This window comes from Scardinius erythrophthalmus (assembly GCF_964197995.2).
Source record: "Scardinius erythrophthalmus genome assembly, chromosome: 18".
Classification (NCBI taxonomy): Eukaryota; Metazoa; Chordata; class Actinopteri; order Cypriniformes; family Leuciscidae; genus Scardinius; species Scardinius erythrophthalmus.
The window spans coordinates 13,683,436-13,699,939 of record NC_138238.1 but is presented as its reverse complement, the minus strand read 5'-3'; the positions used below and the strand labels follow the sequence as shown (position 1 = coordinate 13,699,939).

At 37.0% G+C, this 16,504-nt stretch overlaps 2 protein-coding genes across 2 annotated transcripts; both read right to left on the bottom strand.

The window, feature by feature from the left end:
* Positions 1–2,182: 2,182 nt before the first annotated feature.
* On the bottom strand, positions 2,183–12,076 carry kctd2 (potassium channel tetramerization domain containing 2). Its single transcript, XM_081393403.1, has 6 exons — positions 11,456–12,076; positions 9,802–9,910; positions 9,021–9,112; positions 8,287–8,382; positions 6,672–6,797; positions 2,183–6,107 (listed from the first exon to the last, which is right to left on the bottom strand). Exons 1-6 carry the CDS (start codon positions 11,804–11,806, stop codon positions 6,078–6,080), a joined length of 804 nt encoding a protein of 267 aa, XP_081249529.1. The 5' UTR covers positions 11,807–12,076; the 3' UTR covers positions 2,183–6,077.
* A 331-nt stretch (positions 12,077–12,407) lies between these two features.
* Positions 12,408–15,910, bottom strand: hexd (hexosaminidase d). Its single transcript, XM_081393402.1, has 13 exons — positions 15,849–15,910; positions 15,615–15,706; positions 15,418–15,533; positions 15,243–15,330; positions 14,915–15,079; positions 14,566–14,749; positions 14,117–14,188; positions 13,816–14,014; positions 13,647–13,729; positions 13,454–13,526; positions 13,219–13,329; positions 13,041–13,130; positions 12,408–12,889 (listed from the first exon to the last, which is right to left on the bottom strand). Exons 1-13 carry the CDS (start codon positions 15,874–15,876, stop codon positions 12,712–12,714), a joined length of 1,479 nt encoding a protein of 492 aa, XP_081249528.1. The 5' UTR covers positions 15,877–15,910; the 3' UTR covers positions 12,408–12,711.
* Between the last annotated feature and the right edge of the window lie 594 nt (positions 15,911–16,504).

The following is a 16,504-nucleotide window of genomic DNA, read 5'->3' as shown; positions in this document are numbered from 1 at the left end:
CGTCGTCAAGCTTAGTTTGAGTCTGCGCAGTACGCTCAGCCATCAGGAAGTGAGTGCTTCTAATTGACTTCACTTTTCTCCGTTGAATCCAATGGGGTCGCTGTGTCTATTTCTTTTACTGTCTATGGTTGTTTTGCCCATAACACGCTAGCATTCTGCTAATGAACACTGATTGGTCAGTGAAGGACTGATTACGACCAGAGATACCAATTGATGGCATTGTGGCATCCGAAGCGGGACCAGAATGTTAAGGCGGACTTTTTCACCCAAGTTTTTTTTTTGGTTGCTGGCACTTTTATCTGCCTATGGTTATGTACTGTGAAATTTACATGGAAAATAAATGGAATTTGAGTACTTGTGTTATTCTTGTGTTAGGAAATACAGGATACATATGGTATAGTATTGCCACCTTGAGAAAAATGCCTCGCAGGTGTGCAATGATAAATTGTTCTAATAGTGGGCAAAGGGTTGTCCTATTTCTTGAGAGAAAAGAAAGTGCAGAGCGCGAAAGCACCAAAGTGACTGAAGGATTGCCGTAAGCAGTATCTTTGGTCGTACGATGTGTATGACGTCATTGACATTTTAAAAGACTTTTCAAAGCAAATAAGTGACTCTAAAAAATCTAACACCCAGCAATGTGTAATTTCTTTGCCCAATCAGCATTAATTAGCAGAATGCTAGCGTGTTATGGGCAACAACAACTCAACCTGTAAGAAATCGAAAGGACATAAGTATTCGTTCATTCAACTTTCCACCTATAACCCATGTTGAACTTGCAAAACCTACAATCAAATCTGAGATTTCTCAACGGCAATCGAGTGAAAGAGTAGCCTGGCTAACGTCAGACCTCTTCTCATTGAGACGTGGTCTGGGAACCACATGTTCATTTTCTCGTATTTGAGGCGTGGTTTACGAATGCCCAGAGCCGTTTATTGGGCGCTACAAATGTCTATCAAATGCGCCTGTACGTAGCTCATAGCCAATCGTTTCAATTATACCAGATGACGTATGTAGAGCGAAGAAATTCGACGAGGAAGAAGACGATGGGTCAGAGATTTATGTGTACACAATGGTGTTCAGCAACTATTGCCGTTTGTGCAAGACAAAAATGAGCAAACACGTCTGCGGCCATGTTGGATCCATAGATCTTGTGAATCCCAGATCATGGATCCCAGGCTAGTGAAAGAGACAAATTTAGCCGTCTAGCCCCATAGACTCCCATTCATTTTGCACTCATGGGCGATTGCCCCCAATGGAACTGTGGTAGAACTACAACCAAAATTCTGTACAATAGGACTTAATAGGGAGTGCGCAGGCTCTCCGTAGACAGGTTCTGGTTCTCCCCTTATTAGATATAATCTGCCACCATCCATTATATATTGGATCAGATCCAGCTACGTCATCATGCTTCAGGCTGCAGCGAGGGGTGTCTCGTTTCAGGCTTCAGACGATTAAGCAAAGGCGAATGTAACAGCTTGTTCTCTCACATAGCACTATGACTACATAACACAAATGGAGAGAGCTATATGAAATTGGTAACGGCTCCTTTAACAGCAGCAGTCTACACGTAGGGAAATTTGAGCACCGAGGCGATGGCATGGCATTTCCTCTCTCGCCTTTTGCCCAGAGCAACTCGGTTTCATCCGCCTAGTACGCCAGTGTGCTGGCGTAGTTTAGCAAAAATAGGCTAACTCATAGACTTTATTCTAATGTGTTTTTTAGTCCATTCATACAGCAAGTAGTAGCATTATTAAAAGTAAAGTATACCCCCAACAGTACTAGATTAAGTACCCATGACGCAGATGTCCTTTGTGCACTCAGGTTCTAAATCCAAAACAAAAATCTTATTCTTACCCAAAACACGCTTGAATATTTTCCAATAGGCTACTCACCATTTACAAGTAAAACATATTTTACGTTAAATATGTTAAATGCATTTAATGTCAATTTAGAACCTGAATTAAAGAACAGCCATCGATGCTTTCCTGATATGGCAAATTAATTTCAATAGTGAAAGGCTCAAAAATATTTAGTTGTCCTAAAATTATGGTTTGTGAGCACAAAATCTAAAATATAATATTGATTTATATTTTTTTAAATGTCAAATGTTATTTTATAACAGAATACATATTCAAAGTTTTAATGTAAAAATTTTTTACACAAAATGAGCATGCCACAAGTCTGAAACACGAACACATTTTATGATAAAAATCAAACATTATCATTTTGCAATCTGTACATTGCAAGAAACTGCATCAGAAGACAAACTTCAAAAATGAAAACAAATAAAATGAACATTGAAAAGGACAGTCTGATCAAGACTATTCATTTCCAGAACACTTAGCTCCACAATCGCCATAGCTTAGTGACATATTTGACACTTTACATCAATACTATTGACAATGCAATACACCCAAAACATCTGATGAAAGAGCAGGTTTTCAGCACGTTTTAAATGTGTGTGTACTGTATATTAAAGCATGCAGGTGTTGTAGACTAACTATCATGGCAGGAAAAAAAAAAAATCTTCAGTTAAACACGGACCTTGTTTTTAACTTTTATCTGAAAATGTTATGACAGAGGACTACACTTTTGGCCGGCTCGAAAACATTGATTGAAAGTAAAAAATTTTTAAATCAAATACGGGGGTGTTGCAAAAGTATATTTTGCCTCAGCAAGCAAGTTTTTCAAGTTTGATTTTAGTGATTTCAACAAAACAAACAAAATAGGGCCAGATTTTCCACTTTTTCAGTGTTATTAATACCATCTGTCAACTGTCCATGCACCAATTCACCTTTACAATATGACAACATCCCAGCATATAACATTACATACTCAACACATTGCATGCTTCCAAGTTGCCGTTCCAATACGTCAACCTCCTGGTTTTTCAGAATAGCATAAATATTTTCACAATGAAAATATCTTTTTATCTATATATCTTTTTGTTTGATCTTAAACAACATGTGGTACAAGACCTAAAGGAGAATGGCAGATTTATTTAAGGAAACAAGACAAAGAAGTCTCAAAGTCTCAAGTGCTGTAAAGCATCAGCAGTCAATGTGACATTCATATCAGTTTCCTAAACTGTCTTAAATAAAACTTGAGACTGCACATGACATTTTCTAATGCCTGACATGGGGTTCGATTCTAAAAATAGAACAAAATATAAAAACAAAATCCACACAGTGAGAACATTATAATGAAGGTAGGTGCAAACTTAAAAGTGCATTGGGGCAGAAATGAAAAAGCTAAATATAGATGAACCACTGAAACAAGAACAATAACAAACTCAGGGAAACGGGTACATTCAGTATCTGAGTCAAGGAACAGAACTGACTTAGTCAAAACAAACATGAAATTTTAAGAATCTGCATTTTAAGAAGAGTAATCTAGGAGTGAAAAACACATAGGGCACGACAGGTCAAAGGCACAACACTAGACAAACAAGTGGGTCTTAAGTTAGAGAGAGACTTAAACAGTGCCCTCTAGATTTGAATCCAGGACTCTGCTTTGAAACCAGACCTGAAACCTATTTGAACAATGGGAATGTACAATAGGATGCTGTGAGAGAGCCGAGGTCCCGGTAATAATTGAGGCTGAACAAATAAACTCTCCTCAGGAGGGGGAAAACATTAACACAACCAAAAAAAAACAACCACTACAGAAACAAAGTATACTGTAGCTCACAAACTCAAGTACTATGCCTTCTTGATATGATAAACAAAAGGACATGAGTGTAAACTGTGATAAAGAGGTAAAATCCTTGAGGGCATTTAGAGAGAAAGAGACAACACTTTAAACACTGAAGACCATAAAAACATCACCTAAAGTCCACGCACATGATGCCATCTTTCACCGATCCCTAGATTCAATAGTTTATCAAAAGATATGAATAACCAAAAGTCAGTTTGGATACCGTTCAAATACTGATAATTTGTGATGTAGTCACAGTAGATTCAGAAAAACCACTACGTATCAATTAAAAAATAAAACGGATCAAGATCTGACAAAGAGGGCAACTGATTTCAAAGACTGGGCTTCAATGTTAAAATGATTTACCTCAAGTGTGGGATTACAAATGTAAGAATCTGTTTAAGATCTGCTGATCTTATGTCCTTACATAACATGAAAAACTAAGGTAGAGTACAATGAATTTAGCATTTAAGGTTATGATGATTATGATATCAGCTGTTAAGCAAAGTTTCCAGCAAGAGATTTGCAAGAGTCAGATTACTGAAAGACTCACCCTTTGTCTTTAATGGCTCTTGGAGCCCCTGTCCCAGTCTTTGAATAGTTATGCTGATTGGATTAGGATGGGTAAAACTCTAGAGTCTTGGGCAGGTTCCTATAGCTGTATACTTCATTTGCATGCTTTGTTTAAGGTCATCACCCAGGTGCTTTGTATCCATATCTAAGCATTGCCCACTAAAATCTATATAAACTACAATGTATACTGCCTTAGTTAGACTTGACTGCAGCTACCGACAGCTCGTGTTCTCAATAAAGAATCCTTCTGAAGATACAACCAAGTCTCCTGGTTTTTGCTTCTGAGTTTCCTACACAAGTTATAAACTAGATTTTGGGGGGGAAAAGACAAGAATGTTCCACAATAAATGAAGCCCTTTACATACAAAAACATTCCACTGACGTGATCAGACTTTGTTTGAACAAAAATGAGTTAAACAGTTAAATAGCCAAAATGTTATGGGGTCTGAATCTAAAATGTCATAAAAGTGTAATAAAAAAAATAAAAAAAATGATGCAACAAATAGCCACTAATGCAGTTTTGCCCTGACTCAAAACTTGTGGGCAATTTGTCTAACAACAGTCTCCTGAACCACCTGGACTATGTAGGCCTGATTCCTCTATACAAGAAATCTCCTGTTTTTTTTTGTTTGTTTTTTTTCCAGTCATTGACAAAAAGTTTGAAGGAACCACACAACAAATTCACATCTCGGCGACCAGGTTTAAAACAAAACAAAGACTTAACAAAAAAAAAACATTAGGGGTCAATACAGAACCTCCCCCAATAAAATAGAGAAACTCATCTTGATAAAACACCCACAAAAAACCCCCCAAAAAAACCCCGACCACTATGGTACAGATATTAACAATGACTTGCATTCGGCCTTTTCATAATACATATGTTTGTAATATACATAAGCCTCACATGCCCTACAACCACATATTTCTTTGTTTTGTTATTTATTTCCTGTTTTGATGCTTTGAAATATCCAGCGACAAGGCATAAAATAAAAAAAATCCAGGACGACAAAAGTCAACCAGAGCGAATTGGAAATGTGAGACATCTTCACAGCGGTGGACACGCGATTTTGGGCATCTGACCGGACAATTGGCAGTATGAGTTCTCCCTTCTCCTCTAGTCCTTTCCAGATGGGTAAATGGGTGGTTAACGAAAGAAACATGCCACTCTGAAGAAGTGCAAAAGCCGCTGTCTTCTCTTTATCCACTGCGCCATCTGCTGTGCTCTTGGTCTGACCAGGCAATGGGAAGTGAATGCTGAAATGATGCGGATTTGGCTGATAATGATTAGATAATGCAATGCGCTTGTTAATAGAAGCTGTATTGACGGTAGATGGAGTCTATCTTGCACGCCGTTTGGAAGTCCTGAGGAGATTATGGTCAAGTGGATGCAGCCGAGCCAACAGGGGCAACTGAGCCCCCTTTAAACATTTAAAGCCAGCAGCTGTAAAGATTATGATGATAATGACTGGGATATGAGGAGGATGATGATGATGAAGTCTGCATAAATAAGCATTAAGATGAATGATGAATCCTTCCCTGTAATCCTCTCTCTGAGCAGTCTTGCATCAAATGCGAGGATACATTTTTCGATTAGTCGATAATAGCAGTGATAGTTAGTGGTGGTGCTGATTGGTTAATGTTGCAGCACTGCAGGGAGGAGGGGGACTGAAACCCCCACAGTGGAAAGGCACAAGGGAGGAGGGGGATGGTGAGGTGAGGGGTGGTGGGCTAATGAACTTGAAGTCAGCTGTATGGTGGAGGAGGATCTGGAGAAAGGAAGTGAGGGATGGGAGATCTGTCTGGGCTCCTCACATCCTGGACCCCCTCTCCTGAAGGATCTGTTGGGGAAACACGAGGACAACGATGAGCTCTACAATTTTGAAATAAAAAAAAAATCTCCTCAATCTGATATGGCAGTTATGGACCATTAATAAACACGAAATAATACCACTTTTATCTATTTTTAAACTTTATTGTATTATTATATTATTTTATTTATTTGATGAACTACTTATGTTATTATTACTACTAATAACAACAACAATAATCAGTATTATATTTTACTTTATTTAATCGAAACGTTTTTTGCAACGTAAAAATAATAATAATAATAATAATAATAATATGGCTGCATGATTTAGGGGGAAAATAATCAAATTGCTAAGATGTTTCTGATAAAAAAAAATTGCATTTGCAATTTAAAAAAAAAAAAAAAAAAAATCCTGTGCTTTTTGAAGGGCTGCGCATTTATATTATTATTTCTTATTTATTCATTTCATTTAAACTTCATTCAGTTTAATAATTTATTTGAAATATTATATTTTGTTACAAAAAAAAGAGTTTTCAAAAAAAGATATTACACTAAATAAGGTAATAAAAAAAAAAAGAAAAGTTCATCATACCTTAGCCTTCTCAGTGGGCTCGATAACAATTCCGTTAGTGGAGTTGTTGAGCTCCCGGGAAACGACGCACAGGAATTCGGCCTGGTCCTCGTTGCCATAGTTATAGGAGGAGCCGATGCTTATGAGCTTGAGATGGACAAGTTGAGTCAAGTTTTTACCATAGCAAACAGATAAGCAACAAAAACAGCAAATTACATAAGTCCCAAAGAAAGGTATAGACATAGCCTATCTCTAAAAAAACATAATGTACAGCATCCACAATCTGTTGTTTGGAGGGACATGACTTGTAAGAAACAACCTGATAAGACATCAATGAGCTATCAAGGGATCTGCAGTATGTCTGATTTCAAATATGCTACAGTACAATACTGCATGTCTAGACATAGGATCTGTACCTATACCGGTCAATAGAATCACATTATATGACGGGGTTGTGAATAGGGGTGTGACGGTTGAACACCATCATTAGAACTCTATAACCGCCAAAACCGTGTTATTAAAATATTTTTTACAGACATTTTTTATCATAGAGAATGTTTAAATACTAATTAAAAACAATTGTTAACAGTCTGTGTTATTAATGGTCTATGTCATTTCCAACTGTATTTGATTCTTTGCCAAGTACCCCCTGACCAACCGCCAATTTGAGATAGAAATAAAAGCTATGACTATGATATATTGATGTGCCATCATTATGAGATTTATTAAACAAATGAAAAACATTTGCAATAATAAACATTTGCAATAATAAACAACGTATCATTACCGATAACTGATCGTGCAGTTTAATTACCCCTTGACTGGCCCCAAACATGTTTGATAAAATAAACATATACAGTGTATATATAGCCAATGATGTGTATTACATTTTAGCTCAAAAACAACTGTAATAAAAGATAGGATCATAAGATGTCATATTGGGAGACATGGTTTTTACCATTTAATGAAGTTTTGTTTTGTAGAAAGCCTTTCTATAAAGCGAATTCCGTTTTGTACAAATTGTATCTTAATTTAAATAAATGTTTCATCAACCAATTGCATGCATTTAATCAATAAAAAACAAATATAGCCGACAATATAATAACCATGACATTGAGGCACCGGCGCGCCGCGTTCACTTGCATTGCATTGTTAAAAGCCTTTCTTTAAAGCAAATTTTGTTTTGTACAAATTTTATCTTAAATTTAATAAATGTTTCATCAACCAATTGCATGTATATAATAAATAAAAAGCAACCGTGTATAACCGTGACATGGAGGCGCCGGCGCGCTGCGTTCACTAGCATTGCATTGTGAATTAGAGCGCATCTCATCGTAAATGAATGAAACTCAGCGTAGGCCTATGCCTCATACATTAGCATTAAATATTTTTGCTGCATCCTTTCTAGAACAGACAAGGGCTTTCTTGCGGCTCGCATCAGCAGCGCATTGCATCGTCCATAGACCGCGAAACAATCAGCAGAATGGCGGGCGGGTGCGGCTTTGAAATTTGGTCAAAAAACGTTGGTGCGGATGATGAGCTTTGCGATGCGGTTGCGGATGAAATAATAAACATTTGACACACGTCATAACTGTCCCTAGCACACCCCTAGTTGTGAAGAGAAAACAAAACCTACCTGTTCAAACTTCCATCCGTCTGACATGGTGGAAACCATTTGAGTGAGCTCCTCTTCTTGACATTGTAATACACGATACACATGCTTCACAGGGCCCTGTAAAAACAATCATATTCCATAATGAATTCACACAGAATTAATTCTGTGAAGATGCACGGGTTTTTAGAAACCCATTTTAGGATAGTTCACCCAAAAATGAAAGTTCTATCATTATTTACTCACCCTCATGTTGTTTCAAACCTGTATGAGTTTAATTCTTCCATTGAACCACAACAAGTTATTAGAAAGAGCATACTCTTTTCCATACAATGGAAGCACAAAGTTCATTGTATGGAAAAGAGCAGCGTGAACATTATTCAAACCATCTTCTTTTGCATTTCACAGAAGAAAGAAAGAAATACAAGTTTGAAACGACATGAGGGTGAGGAAATGATGAAAGACTTTTCATTTTAGGCTAAACTATTCCTAAAGCTAATTCTCTAATTATGTCAATGCGTGTCTATTTTATTATAGGAACATTGATTCAAATAAAGTTCTTTTTCAGATCCTAAATAGTTTCGAATGAGGAATTCACATTCCAATGATAAGTACCCTTGCCTTTTGGCACAGACTGCTTAAAGTCGAAGAATGAAATACCTCATTTAAGTAATGCCAGTGAACTAGCAAATCTGCTGATTGATTGTATTAAAAGAACCACAATGTCCTGTTCCTCCGGCTGTTATTTTCCCACATACCTGAGACGTTCTGTTCTCATTGTCTCGTATTCTCTCCTTCACCAGCCTCACAAGTGACGCAATGTTGTAAAACTCAGCTTCCTCTAGAACACCTGCAGTAGCCAGAGAATCAGTAAAAAATCTATCATGTGGTTACTGCTTTGTAATCAGAAATAAATATCTGGAAAAATATAGTCTTAAAAGAATGGTTCACACCAAAATGAAAATTATGTCATTTACTCACCCTCATGTCCTACCAAACCTGTATAACTTTCTTTCTGCTGCGGTACACAAAAGAAGATGTTTCAACTATTTTGTCCATACAATCAAAGTCAATGGGGTCCAAAATATCATTGGACTCCATTGACTTTCATTGTACGGACTTACTTTGTGTATAACAGAACAAAGAAGATTATACAGGTTTGGAACAACATGAGGGTGAGTGAAAGAAGTCAGAATTCAAATTTTTGGGTGAACTATCCCTTTAATGCTACATCCATGCCAATAAAAGAAGAAGATTAGAACTGATGCACTACAAGTAGACCAAATTGGTAACAAAACAAAAACATCATGCAATAACTGCCATTGTCACAATTTGGAGCAATGACTCACAAAAAAAGACACAATTATTGGACACATAGACTGTAAGCCTTTCAATATCTCACCAGTCCTGCAGGAAATTATCTCTTACGTGAGTACACTGTGGTCCCTTTCCACAAAAAAAATTATGTTTCTAAACGAAACTAGGTCATTACTGTTCCATTAAGAAGTTTTTGAGGGCAGCATGCCCAGATCATCTCACCCTCCTCAGCGAGGTTCTTGTTGATGATCAACTTTCCATGCCTCAAGTAGTTCAAGATGGGTCCGAAATATGTGGGATCCCTGTCAATCAAATATGCTCCTGTCTCATCCTGTGAGAAAAGACAACTAACAGTGTGAATAGTGCTATTTGCAATTGCAATTCATAGTTTTCGATTTCCTGTACCATCACTGTTTTAGTCGCTGCAGTTAAAAGTGTGATTTGTGAAAACCCCCCTTGACAAACCACTGAAACCATTAACGTCATGTTAACATCATTCAAACAGCAGGTAAAGTAGTGACTGATAACCAAGTGATTGAAAAATTCTAGAACCCAGTTTGCAACACCTTCCATTCTCCAGTATTAGGGCAAATTAGAGTAGCAACAACAGCTTTTTTCAAATGAGAATCTTCAGTGATTTTTAAACTGCAAACTGTGATGGCTATTTTTACATGAATTGGCACCTTGGAGAGGAAATCCTCTGCTGCACTGTGAAACAATTGTACACCCTACTTTAAACAGTTCAAGTTAGTAGAAAACTTAACATGGTAGCTAGCTAGATGGTCTAGAGATGGTCTAAGATGGTGGATCAAGCTAGTAAACTTTCTTGGACCAGCAAGAAATTCATGAAATGCTACCAGCTTAAAGTCACTATGATATCAAAATTGACAATTCTTATTTATGGAATATTGCAGTATTTAATTTAAAAGTGTACAACAATTGTTTTTTTTAATTCATGTTCCCTCATAATCTTTAATCAAAATAAGTTCCCCTCCCTCTTTCAATGACATTGACATCTCTTCTCTGATGATGTTTACTGGCTTGAGGACGGGACAACCTGTCACTCGCATGAGATCACAGCAATGGCAAACCACAAAGAACCAATGATCCAACCAATTTCCGATGGAAAAAATAAAGTCCCACCCTACATTTTTTTTCTTTTACGAGAAGCCGATTCACTCGGATATACTTCACAATAGGGAAGAAAAGGTGGCCATGCTGGTTCTTGAACATGTTAACCTGTTTCTAGCTGGTCTAAAATAGTCATTGCCAGGTCCAAACTGGTAGACCATCTTGGAACAACAACAAACCAGTTAGCAGGTGGTCATCTTATGGTGGTCAAGTTGGTTTATGGAACATGGTAACTGGTGAAAGTGAAACAGATAATGACCAACTTAGACCATGTAGAAACCAGTTCTATTATGTTTATTATTAATTTTTTTTTATTAATTAACCTAAAATGAAAATTCTGTCATAATTCAATAATCTTCATTAACCACCACTTTATTTCTTCTATGGAACATAACACAAGATGTTTTGAGAAATGTATTTTGTGGTCCACAGAATGGAAACCAATAGTGTTTGGTTACCAACAGTCTTCAAAATATCGTCTTCTGTGTTCCACAGAGGAAAGTAAGACATAGAGGTTTGGAACGACATGAGTAAATGACAGAATTTTATTAATTTAAGCTGGATTTTACCAGCTGAGCTTCATGTATAAGTATGCATGTACAAGTATGCATGTATAAGTACAAAATCAAAAATGCACACATACAACCCATTATGTCCACAATGTATTTATTCCCAATGTTAACGTAGCATTCAGATTAAAAATAACATGTAATGACGGGTTTTAATGATGTCAACAGTGCCTTACCTTATCCGAATCCAGATCTGGATCGTCCTGACATAATCGATACAAAAACGATTTAGGATCCCTGCACAGGGTCTGTTTCGTTGTAACAAAGTATGTTCCCCCGACATTCAATCGAACCCACCGAGATCCTGGCTTCTCTGTGGCTTCTGGTGATGGGGAAGTGGGGTTGCTCTTCATAGGAAACCCAAACACAGCTCTGGAGCTGGAGACCCCTGGACTGGACAAGCCAGTCCGGGGCGGAATCACCAGAGTAGGGGAGGGGAGTCTCACGTTCACTGAACCTCTGATTTCACAATGCTCGGTCTGCTCGATGATGCCAGTCGCGGTGGGTTCAACGTGCAACTCTGCCATGTTTTCGCAGCACAAACAGTCAGTTCCGTCTTGATAAGACACTAAATGCCTTTATTTAGCGCTCCGCACGGCGCTGTTACGCTAAACGGGCCGGGTTTACACGCGCTGATAACGACGACGGCAAAATTGCTGCGGTGTGTTAGTAACGCTCACGCGAGGCGACATAGCTTACAATGCCGTAAAACGCTATACAGATCCGTTTTGTTTATCCAAACGACCCATGCAAGCTACAAATATTATGGGTGAGACTTAACATATCACTTCCCGGTCAAGTAAATCCATGTGACAAAATAAAAGTCTGGAGAATGGTATTTTTGGCATTTCTTTATTTCAGACATAATGTTCGGGAAATTGTTGTTATAAAATTAGAAATGTTGCCTTTGGAACTAACCGAAATAAATACGTTTAAGTTAAAAAAATATTAAAACTGAAATAAAAAATAATTAATTCTATATAGAAATATATATATATATAAAAACTAATAAAAATGACTAATGACAAAGCTAAAAATATCAATAAATAGTATAATAATATACATACTAAAATAACACTTCTGTGGATGGATTAATTCAACAATCCCTCTGAAAAGAAAAACAAGTTTAAAAGTTTAAAATGTATTTATTAATGAGAGATTTTAATTTCATTCATGTACATACTGGTTGGTGATCATTTTAAATGAAACAAATATCATATTAGTGTTATATTTTATTATATATTACCCCCCAACCCCACAATAGCTATTCACAAACACAAGCCATCTCAGTTGTTTGTGAATGTTCAGATGTTCAATTGTTGTTCTATATGCTTTACATTGCACTGCAAGTAGAGTTTAAATAGAAAGGAACCACAGAAAGTTTTCAAATGAAATTCATGCACCAAATTTAAGATTAAGATTGAGAGGTAGATTAAGTACAGAATCCCATTTCATTTAGAACGCTTTCGGTGTCTCTCAGTAGGTTGCGCAGAGGCTCCAGCACTGGGGTGACGTGTTGGTCCATCCACTCCTGAACTGTAGAGACTGAGTACAGAAGACACATCTCTCCCTTCACTTCTTGCACCTGAATCTCCACATCATCAAGAATCCTGTTGGAGCAGACGAGAAGAAAAATAGGGATATATATTATCATACAAGGGACTTGTTTAAAATGCACTTGAATAAGAAACATGGTAAGAAAGAATGTTGTGAAAAAAGCTAACTATACATACACTACTGTATTCATAATAAAAGACTTACATTTTTGCTTGTGTTTTAATCTGTTGAGCAATAAGTGGGTTAACGGTCTTCCTATGAATGTGATATGGCGTGAACCAGCCCCTCACAAACCTATTATGCAAAAATGAATACAAGTGAGAACTTTGCAATAACTTCAAAGCATCTTTTAAAAGTGAAACCCTAATGGCCCTGAACTCACATATTGTTCTGAAATTGTCTCAGTTCTGCAGACTCCAGCAAAGACGTCAGCTTCACTATGAGTTCAGCTAGTTTCGCCCCAACAAAGGAGGAAGGCATCTTGGAAGACGATCTGGGACACAGAGGCCAAAGAATATGCTGTAAATGAGTCTATTTCAAAGTAACCCTTGAGGTTTCTTAGTGTTACACACTCACATGCTTTTTTCTTTCAGGACACGTGTATGAATGAAAGGTACCTCTCTAAGTCTCCTATTTCCACAGTGCCAAGTGTCTTAACCACCTTCTTTTGAACCTCTTCAGTAAAGCAACCTGAATCAGTGAGCAGCTATAGTGAGTTTAGCATTCATAATATGCATTTACTCCAACCAATTTGCCATGCAAGCACTAAAGAAAAAGAAACTTAAAAGAGTAAAAATAAAAGAGACTGACCGTGCAGAAGAGTTTGCAAACAAGACGCCAGAGAGGGCAAACTCACGGGCATCAGTTCACACAAAACAGATAGGTGGTCATATCTTAAGGAAAAAAAAAATATATATATAAGTTGTTGCCTTGGCCAATAAGAAGACTGATTCTAGTGATAGTGAGGACGTCACCTAACCTTTGCCATCCAGTTAGTGCAATTCCCTGTAGCTCAATGCCAGCTGACAGGCTGGATACCACTTTGAGCCATTGCAAATGGTTGTCCACATGCCTCTGAGTGCTGGTCACGCAGGTGTGCACGGTGGTCGAGCCTTTAAAAGAGCTGGCGACCCACTGCTGTGACATACCCGCAGACTTATATAGCTCCATTAGCTCAACTGGAGAGAGTGCATGTAAAATGATCAAGCATTATAATGAACAAATAATTCAAAGTATTTAACAGTAACTTAAAACTTAATGTAAAATACTGAGCAACGTACCAGTGTTTTTGACATCCAGAGCAGGGCTGTAATCCCACAACATTGGTTGCACTAATCCAACAAGACCGCTCTCTAGAATAATATCACAAATTGGATAGGAATTACTGTTAAGTTTGATTTGGTCATTACTAACAGTATATTATATTATTTATTTATTTTATTTCACTCTGTGTAAGTGTGGAAGATGTGGAGCATTTAAGTGTAAGGTCCAAACCCACTCCAAAAAAAACCCTTTCTATTGTCTTTTTTATGTATAATTGTATGATTTTTGGCAATTGGCAGATGGCTCACAAAAAAATAAAAATTCTGTCATTAAGAGGTTACATAAAAATGTAGGTTTGGAACAACATGAGGGTGAGAAAATTAAGACATTTTTCACATATGACACTATTTATTGAATATATCCTTTCCTCTTGTACACAGCAAAATCATAATAATCAAATGCTCACCTTTAATGGTCTCAGGGGTCATGGACCTGAGCATATCATCCCACATGATCAACTTAAGGTTGGGCACACTTTTCTGAATTCCCTTCGCCACTTTAATGACATGACCGAGGAACAGCTTGTGAACGCTCCGACCTGGAGCACTTAACCACTGTTTGGACTCATCTCCGAGACCAAGCATGTACACCTATGAAAATAAAACAAATGTTATTTGATCAACAGACCAATATTAAACTAGCAGCCTATGTCAGGCATCTATTTTTTTCAAGATCTGAACAGATCTCGATGCAACAGTTGTTCTTGCAGGAATCAGACATGTGACTCTTTTTATTGACAGAGGGTTGGGCTTCACCTCATCGGCTCCGATGTGCAGGTTGGTACTTTTAGGGTGGAGTTTCATGACTTGTTTTAGCATCTCTTGCACCAGCCTAACTCCTCGATCATGGTGTGGGTTCAGAGTTCCCAGACAGTAGTCCACCTCCCGCAGATCTCTAAACACCTTGTGCTTCAGGACAAACTGATTGAGAAAATTTCAAATATTAATGTTTGAATATGCATGATTTGATTTTGTTTATTTTGTTGATGCATTTCTTTTAATGCATAGTGTTTTGATATTAAACTTGCAAATCTTTGGCTCTTTCTTACTTTATGTAAATTACAAAAATCAATTTCATAGTTACTTCCAAATGTCCAAACATCTGCACCAGGGGAATGATCTCCAGCCCTCTTTTACTGGCAGCATCCTGGATAGATGCAATCTCCTCACGGCTGTTTGAATATTAGCCATTTTTCATCAGATAAATTATTCAAAAAAATAAAAATAAATAAATCTACATTTAAAATATATACCCTCACCTGTATGGAGGCTGAGTCGTAGACTGCAGAACTTTCAGCTCTCCTTCATAGGGAAACATATCCTCATATTCAATGAGCAAGCCATTGGCACCAAGATCAGCAAATAACTGGATCAACTGAGGAAACATAATCGTGGTTAATTCCTTAATTCGTTTGTTTTATTTAGACAGTTAATATTAGAGTAAAAGGAGAGGTACCTGAATTAGGTAGTCAATTCTAGGAGGTGCCCCTTTCAGGTCCAAATGAACTAACTTTTTGCAACTGCGCAATGACAGGTCCATAGCAAGTGCTGCACAATAAAAAAGATAACAGCGCCTTAAAAAGATTGTAACTCTTACACCATATTTGAATTACGAGACGATATAATGTGCACAGATTCCCCTTTCATGTGTTTCTTATTCAGCCTTGTTCCTTTATCCAAAAATACGCACTTTCATTCAACCCAACGATGCTTAGCATGAGAAAGAACCGCTGTTTAATTTTTTTTTTTTTACTGTACACTCCTACAACCCTGTTAAAGCACGACGGGCATTGTAGTTTTTTGTGCATTCTTAAACCCGCAGCAATACAGACGTAGGACTACAAGCGCTTTTTACGTCCGCTCAGAACCGGAAGACTTGAACTGGTTCTCTGCAGGGATGTTATTTTAGAATAAGAGTATATTAACACACACACACACACACACACACACACACACACACACACACACACACACACACACACACACACACACACACACACACACACACACACACACACACACATAAATAAATAAAAATAATTCTGACATTCTGAGGAAATTTAAAGATGTTTTTTACTTAATTTATACTGAAATATGAAAACTGAACTAAATAATGATTATAAAAAAAATAGATTAACATTTTTTCAAGTTAATTGTTAAGACAACTGAGAAACGTACAATTATAATTTATATATATATATATATATATATATATATATATATATATATATATATATATATATATATATATATGAAGACTTAAGATGCAAAAGCCTAAAAAACTATAACCTAAAATAATGCCATATACATAAAAAAAAAAAAAAAAAAAAAAAATTTGATCAGACT

Bases quoted from the DNA above. Each gene is read 5' to 3' on its own strand.
- kctd2 (XM_081393403.1), bottom strand. From the start codon at position 11,806: ATGGCAGAGTTGCACGTTGAACCCACCGCGACTGGCATCATCGAGCAG. The intron at 9,113-9,801 runs GTGAGATGATCT...TGGCTACTGCAG, and splicing joins CAAGAACCTCGCTGAGGAGG to GTGTTCTAGAGGAAGCTGAG. The intron at 6,798-8,286 runs GTAGGTTTTGTT...GTCCATCTCAAG, and splicing joins ACGGATGGAAGTTTGAACAG to CTCATAAGCATCGGCTCCTC.
- hexd (XM_081393402.1), bottom strand. From the start codon at position 15,876: ATGCTAAGCATCGTTGGGTTGAATGAAA. The intron at 15,534-15,614 runs GTACCTCTCCTT...ATGTTTCCTCAG, and splicing joins GAATTGACTACCTAATTCAG to TTGATCCAGTTATTTGCTGA. The intron at 14,015-14,116 runs GTACGTTGCTCA...CACTCTCTCCAG, and splicing joins TCTGGATGTCAAAAACACTG to TTGAGCTAATGGAGCTATAT.